The sequence below is a fragment of the Carassius gibelio genome, chromosome B7 (assembly GCF_023724105.1).
Source record: "Carassius gibelio isolate Cgi1373 ecotype wild population from Czech Republic chromosome B7, carGib1.2-hapl.c, whole genome shotgun sequence".
NCBI lineage: Eukaryota > Metazoa > Chordata > Actinopteri > Cypriniformes > Cyprinidae > Carassius > Carassius gibelio.
The window spans coordinates 6679074-6686781 of record NC_068402.1 but is presented as its reverse complement, the minus strand read 5'-3'; the positions used below and the strand labels follow the sequence as shown (position 1 = coordinate 6686781).

The following is a 7708-nucleotide window of genomic DNA, read 5'->3' as shown; positions in this document are numbered from 1 at the left end:
ACGTTTTAAATTGTAATAATATTTCACAATATTATAGATTTTACTCCTTTTTTATAAAAAAAAATAGTTTCAAAAACATTAAAATCATATAGATCACAAAGTTTAATTTGTACAGCTACAGCTGCATACATCTGAATCTATCATTTGTACAAGAAATGTTAAAGAAATTATTTTAATTACTAGGATTTTCATACCGACATTAACATTTTATTGATTTTTGGTGTTGCAGTAAATTATACAAGAGAAACTCACCAAACCTTAAAGATTGTGTGCCATTTTCCAGGAATCTCCATAAAAAGATCTGTGTGACGTTCCAAGCTTCGAAAGTGCCTCCAAGTTGCATTTGGTCAAGAAAAATGGCATTAAGAGAAGAGATTAAACAATTGTGCATCCTCGTGTGACACCAGTGCTGACACATTAGTTTTTTTAGTTCACTCTTGTACAGGATTAAAGAGAGAGCTGACAACGTTATGACGGTTTGTCATAGACCAGTGCAAAATTACTTTTTGTTATGAGAAATGAGCAAAAAGGATATTTGTTAATATTCTATTATTCTATGCTGTACAGTATCTTAAATAAATGCACCCAGGAAGTGTTAATTATTATAAAACATGCATGCATTGCCTGCCCATTTAATTGCACCTTCTTGATTAAATTCAATATTTAAACAAGACAAGATTCATAAATGCAGAAAATGATCGATGAATAAAACACTCCCTGAGACACGGATCGCAAAAGAAACCGGACTTTGCTTAAACAGAAAGCCCATAAGATTTTTATTTCAATATAACTTTTTGGTATACTGAACCAGTTTATATAATATTAACATTATAAACCATATATTATATTTATGCTTTTTCTTTCAAAACGCAAAATGTGATTGACAAAATGGCATGTGAAATCTGATTTCTTTTTTAACGGTCCCAAAAAGTTGTACTACGCACCCATTTTAAGTGCTATAATTAAAATAACATTGTTCACTGTAATGTGTGATGTCATGCAAAATCAATAACATAAGTCTTGCAGTCTACAAAAAAAATAGCAATGAATGTACAGATGCATTTAAGAGTGCTTATCCACAGAAGAGAAAATATAAGTTCAGCAGAAGTTTAAACGACATCGGTGGCTTTCTGTTTTACTTTCAAAAGTGATTCAAGCATAAATATTCTTTTTTAAGCTTATCAAACATTTCAGATGTTTCACGAAGACAAAAAGTACATGAATCTTCAACAATGTCACATCCTTAAAAAAAAAAAAAAAGCTTAACCCCGCACCAAACTTCCTGAGTGAAGGAAAACAAAAAACAGGATGTCAAAAAACACACCCCTAAACCTTCAGTTTCGATTAAGTGCTCTGGCTCGTAGTGCATTCGGTATTAACATAAGCATTACTGTTAGCATTCTCTTTATGGCCATGATTCGTGCCCAAAAAACAGTCGTCCGAATGAAAGTGCGCAGAGATCTGGTTGTAGCAAAGCAGGACCAGCTGCCTCTCCTCTGGGTTGTAGTCCAGCGAGTGAGGGTGCACCTGAAGGATGTGTCTCTTGATGGTGCTGACCTTCAGTGTTGCGAGCGTAGCACCACACACCATGCAGATCAAGCCGTGCTTCCTGCAGTCATAGTCCATTAGGAAGTCCATCTTCCAGCGCGCCTGGTAATTGCGCCGCTGGTCCTTCCCCGGGTAGTGCCTGTGCCGCCCAGGCATCTGTTTTGATGGGGTGATATTTGTGCTATTATTGTCTTCTGTTTCAGCTCCTTGCTCTGTGGTTTTCACAGGAGACACCTGCATGTCACCAACAGCATTTGTAGCAACAGGGCCACTTTGTTGGTCTTCAGTGGCAAACAAAAGAAAAGAGAGAGACACATTATTGTTTGATTTATACAAGGATTTTTCTTTAACAATCCAACACAAATACTTTCATTCAGAAATTTTAAGAAGTTCAGAAGTTTTGTTGTGACTAGTGCTAAGCGAAGTTGGCTCAGATGTACAACATGAATATTTTTACATCCTTAAAACAAGATAAATTCACCTGAGAAGCTAAATAATCTTTAGCTTTCAAGCTGTTAAAGCTAAAGAAGTGTAACTATTTTTAGCTTCTGAAATATAATGTTAGGTCATTTAAAAACATTAACAAGCATCTTTTCATGATTAAGTACAATCTGAATGTATAGCCTACTTTGTGAAACTGATTTACCTGAGAAGCTAAATATCTTTAGTTTACAAGCTGTTAGCTTGCCAGGCAAAGGCTAACTGAAAACTCTAGGAAAAATAAATATTTGACCATTTGAGCTTCCAAAATATAAAACTATATGTAATTTAAAGGACATTAATTAAAACAGTGTCATGATTAAGTAGATCTTCAATATCTTTACATCCATAAAACAAGATAGATTTACCTGAGAAGCTAATTAATCAAGCTATTAGCTTGCTAAGCAGAGGCTAACTGAAAACACTAGTAAAGATACATTTTTAATTAAAAAATTTTTAGCTTCTGAAATATAATGTGATATTATGTAATAATTTTAAAGGACATTAATGAAAATATTTTCAAGACCAAGTCAACTTGTATACATTTATATCTTTAAAACAAGGTAAATATACCTGAGAAGATAAATAATCTTTAATTTTAGAGAATCAGTTTAGCTTCTCAGGTTTAATTGATCTGGTTTGAAAGATGGGAAACAAAGTTGGAATTGATTTTTAAGAACTTTGGTTCTAATTCTAAATTTTTTATTTTTTATGATGATTTTCTTTTAATACAAAAATATGGCATATATAGTAAAGATAGTCTAGATAGTCTGAATCTCTCTATATTTGATGTTGTGGGTCTAGTTGTCTCTACTTACCATCCTCTTTCGGTGTAGCCTTGTCGATTCTCTCCTCCTTTATCCAGGCGCTGACCACCGCATCTCTCTCACTTCGGCTGAGGTTGCTCGTCTCCGGATGACACTCCTGGATGTGCTTGCGGAAGTTGCTGACCCTCGGCACAGGCAGGTGTTCAGAACACACCATACAGTAGCAGAGAGGGTTTTCCGGAGGACCGTACGCCACTAAATAATCCAGACGGAGACGCCAGGGGCTGCCGTATTTTAGTCTTCTCTTTCTGGGATAGTAAGGTAAGGACTGGGATCTCTGGCCAGTGTCTGGTGGATTCTCATCTCCCCTGTTGCAGCTCATCAAGTTTCCTTGAATGGGATCCACATTCAGAGGAATAAACGAGGCTGAACCATCTAAGTTTATTTCTTTGGCATGCGGTTCCGATTTGATTTGAGGTTGTAAAGAGTGGGACTCTGCATGACAAATGAGAAATGCAAAAATATTTTTTTTTTAATCAAAGCTGAGCAGAAAAAAAGGTGTGTAAATTACAGTTAAACAGAACTTTATGTTGTTTTGTCTTTTACAAGGGTTAAAAGAACAAATTTAAGCAGTTGCACCTTTTTAATACACCATTGTAGACCAAAAGAATGTATATATATATAAGCAATTGATGTTCTTTTATTTTGTATTTTTTATTTTTATTCATATTATATCTTTTTATCTGGTGATTTTAATTTAATTTGTTTGTTTTCTTGACTTTTCATAGCAGTATTAAAGAAAATTAATTATTTTATTCTGCACGGTTATTTTATAATAGACCGTTCAAGTAATAATATTTGTCAACATTGATATTTTTTTTATTTACACTGTATTTTGAATCAAATAAATGCAGCTTTCATGAGCATAAAATACTTCTTAAAATACATACAAACTGTATTAGCTTTTAATTTGAGCCTGTGCTTTTTTTCCACAAAAATTTTACTGACTCATAAATGTATTATATTTTTTGGACATCACATTTAAATTATTATTATTTATTTTATTTTTTTATTTTTTTACAAATAAAACAGTTTGTGTATGCAAAATATCCATCACATTTTAGAGATGTTTAACCTATTTTTTCAATAACTCTTTTTATATTTTCTAATTGAATGTGATTTGTTTTGTCTCTCACCTTCACCGTGCGTCTTAGCCCAGGTCTGCAGGATGGAGTGCTTTTCCTCAGCGCTGTACAGCAGAGAGTTGGGGTGCAGATCCAGCATGTGACTCTTGATGTGATCCAGGTGCAGTGAAGGCAGCAGACAGCTGCATACCATGCATACAAGACGACCCTCCTCTGCCTGATATTCCATCAGGAACTCCTGGCGGAACCAGGCGTGCAGCGAGTCGTTCAGGTAGCGCTCCATCACCTGAGCTGTGGGGCCTGGGAGCTCCTGGACCGAGGATGCCGGAGGGGATGGTGTGACCCTGCTAATGCCAGACTGGGCTTGAAGTACTGGAGAGATGGAACCACTAGACCTGCCTAGAATGACATGAAGAATGAGCACTCTATTTAATAATAATAATAAAAACTGGATGTTAGTTAAATGTTCTGAAATGAAAAAAAAAATAATGCATCCTATTTATAATGTGCATTCCTCATACTCAAAGCACTACAATACAATGCAAAAGTAAACATCTCAAGACGAGATAAAATAATAATAAAATTTAAGTAAATTTTAAAAACATATTTTTAATTTTTATATCTTATTATTTTTCTTACATTCAAGGTGCTACAATACAACATAAAAAAAGAACTAAGCAGAGATCAAATAATAATTGTATATAAAGTTTCATAAAGTTTAATATTAATATATATTTAAAGCTTTAAAAAGCATGACATATAGATATATTATATTCGATATTTATTATAATTGATATTCACATTTATTTTTAATCAAATCGAGTCATGATAATTAGGGGTAGGTGAATATGCATAATTAAAAACATAATCTCTTTAAAATAATGATAGATGGCAAAATATCTGTATTTTTCTAAAATTTTTTACTTTTCTATAAACAAAATATTATAGATTTCTTTGGGGGTGAACCTTAACACATGGTTTATCAGGTTTCATGTGATTCAGATATTTCACGCATTTAACTCAAAGCAGCACACAGAAATATAAACACAGACCTGTGGAGAGCTTGTTAACGTCCAGAAATTCCTGTGACTCTGGAGGAACATCTGGATCGGGACATAGCGGCTGGCAGTTCTCTCGGTTCAAATGACTCTCCCATCCCGACCGGATCACATCTTTATCAGACTCGGTCCACAGCAGCGAGTACGGATGCTTCTGATTGATGTGCCTCTTGATGGTGCTTAACTTCAGGGTGGCCAGGGAACTGCCACACACCATGCAGATCATCCCTTGTCTCTGTGGCTCAAAGTCCATGAGGTACTCGCTGCGCCAGTACTCATGGTAATAGCGCCGGTGGTCTCGGCCAGGTGTGTGCTTTGTTGGAGGAGGGTCTTTTTTAGATGGGCCTGGGATTGGAGACAGAAGGAAAGGAGAGTCTGCGCTCTCAGAGATACTCCAGTAACTGGTGCCTGGAGAGCATACAGAGGTGACAGGAACGTCCTGGCCTTCATGAGATGCGAGACCATTGGTCATGTCCTCTTGACCTGAGGAGGACACAAGAAGAGAGGGTCACTGATGAAGTATACTGTGAAATTATTCTATTGTTTTCAATCACAGGGAAATAAATAAAATAAAATACATAAATATAATATGATGGAGATGAATATGAAGTGAAAATGTATTTCTGTCAGCACTTTTTGTGCATAAATGTGTGTATTCATAAAATACAATATGTTGTACTGGACAAAAATTATTTTGTTATTATTACTTAAATAGGACTCTTGCTGATAGGTCATTCTTAATTTAGAAACTTTATAGGAACATTGAACATTTTTTGAATTTAGGAATTTTAAAATATGTATTTGTGATAGACAAATAATTGTACTTATATTTAATATATATTACAAATATTAAAAATATTGCCATGATTACCATAAAATGTTATATAATGTTAAAGTGTTTTTGTCTGCAAGCCAATTTGTGCATAAATCTATATAAAACAAAATCTGGTAGCACATATTCAAATCACTATTATTGTAAATATTAAGCAGTAGTAATATTTTAGTTTTTATATTGCTGATCTCAAAAGACAGCAAGATTAGTAATCTCATAAAACAATGCAAATTATTTTGTATTTCAGAAAAACAAATATTAAGAACTGGTGAGTATTAAACAAATATTAAAGTACATAAATTATTTTGCATAAACCTACAAATAATCTGTCAGCATATATGTATACATTCAAATGTTTATTATTATTATTTTTATTTATTTATTTAGCATTAATCTGTTGCTGATAGGCTTAAAGTCATTGTCAAATATTGTAACTGAAATTAGCGTCATCTAAAAATTATGCTAATTATTTGGTATTTCTTATATTTTATGATATACTAGTTATTTATTTAAAGTCAATATTCACTAATCAAAAATGTTGCATTATAAAATGTAACTATCAGCATATATTCTGATTGTTATTTTACTACTACTGGTAGTAGTCTCAAAATATAGTGTCAAACTGTTAAAATATTCAAATAACTTTTCATTTCAGAAAAATAGTAATAATTTAGCACGATTTAAATTGACATCAAAGTGGAAATGTGGTATTTTCGCAGGCCCATTTTTAGCAAAACAAGGGGGCGGCGGCATGGTGCAGTACCGCGCACTTCCGCTAGGTGGTGACCGCGCATCGCGTACACATATGCGTACACATGGTTATTTTGCCTTTGTTTATTGTGGAGCCCGACAGATTAGGGGCCATGCCGCTGCATGCTATTGTTTGTCAAGGGTTTTAACATTTCCAAGAGAGAACCATCGATCTAATGGACAACGTTAAATGCATAACACAACAATTACCTGCTGAGAGGTCCCCCGAGTGTCCCCGCTGCGGTGTCGCCTCCTCTTCCTCAGCTTTCATTATTAATGAGCGAGATTCTGTCTGCTCAGCTTTATGCACCGACTCTTTGGACTCCGCTTCGTCCATACCTGTGTGATGTTATCTTAACGTACAGGATTCGCACCTTTTGTACGTAGAAATGTCACAAGCGGAGGATTTCGTAGATGCATTCGTCGGGTGGTTGCCTAAATATCTGAAACACGCACTCACCCATTACAGTGTGATCAGTGTGTGTCTCTGCACTGAAGCCTCAACGCGGTTTGCTTTAAGTAAACTAAACTTTACGAGACGATACAAGTCGCATTTAGATCGAAGCTGGAGTGCAGGTCTTATGGTCGGTGATTTTAAGCGGTCTCCTGTTTGTATTTAGATGTTCTGCCTGTCTTCAGGGTGGAGAGCCGAGCTAGGGGCCCCTGGGGCTCCTTTAGGGGCTCCTGGGTAAATTTAAAGAGACAGTAGCGGCTGTGGTGTAGTGACGGGTGCACCATGGGGCCCATTTTGAAGGTTTTATTTTATATTTTTCATCAGATTGTAACCAAAATTATGCATTTCATACTGGTCATTAATGAATGAATTATAAAACAGGATTAAATATATTTAGTTTTCTAGTTTTGATTGGTTCATTTATTTACAGTCCATTCTACAATTATTCTACCTGAAATGACGGTTTAAATAAATGTATTATTCCTTTTATTGATAGTTGTGTGTGTTTCTTAAACTTGTGCATGTAACCTTGTGTATTTTATAGTGAAATTGATTTTTTAACAATTGAATTGTGTTCAATATTCGAAAAATCTGAATAAACATACATTTGTTTAATTTCTCTTAGGTTTAAACAGGTTTGCATATGTAATTGTAAAAATTATTTCATGTTAGGC

General features: G+C 34.7%; 1 protein-coding gene across 1 annotated transcript; it reads right to left on the bottom strand.

The window, feature by feature from the left end:
* Window positions 1-729: 729 nt before the first annotated feature.
* Window positions 730-7375, bottom strand: zfta (zinc finger translocation associated). Its single transcript, XM_052560084.1, has 5 exons — window positions 6791-7375; window positions 4993-5481; window positions 3992-4339; window positions 2847-3290; window positions 730-1829 (listed from the first exon to the last, which is right to left on the bottom strand). Exons 1-5 carry the CDS (start codon window positions 6915-6917, stop codon window positions 1345-1347), a joined length of 1893 nt encoding a protein of 630 aa, XP_052416044.1. The 5' UTR covers window positions 6918-7375; the 3' UTR covers window positions 730-1344.
* Between the last annotated feature and the right edge of the window lie 333 nt (window positions 7376-7708).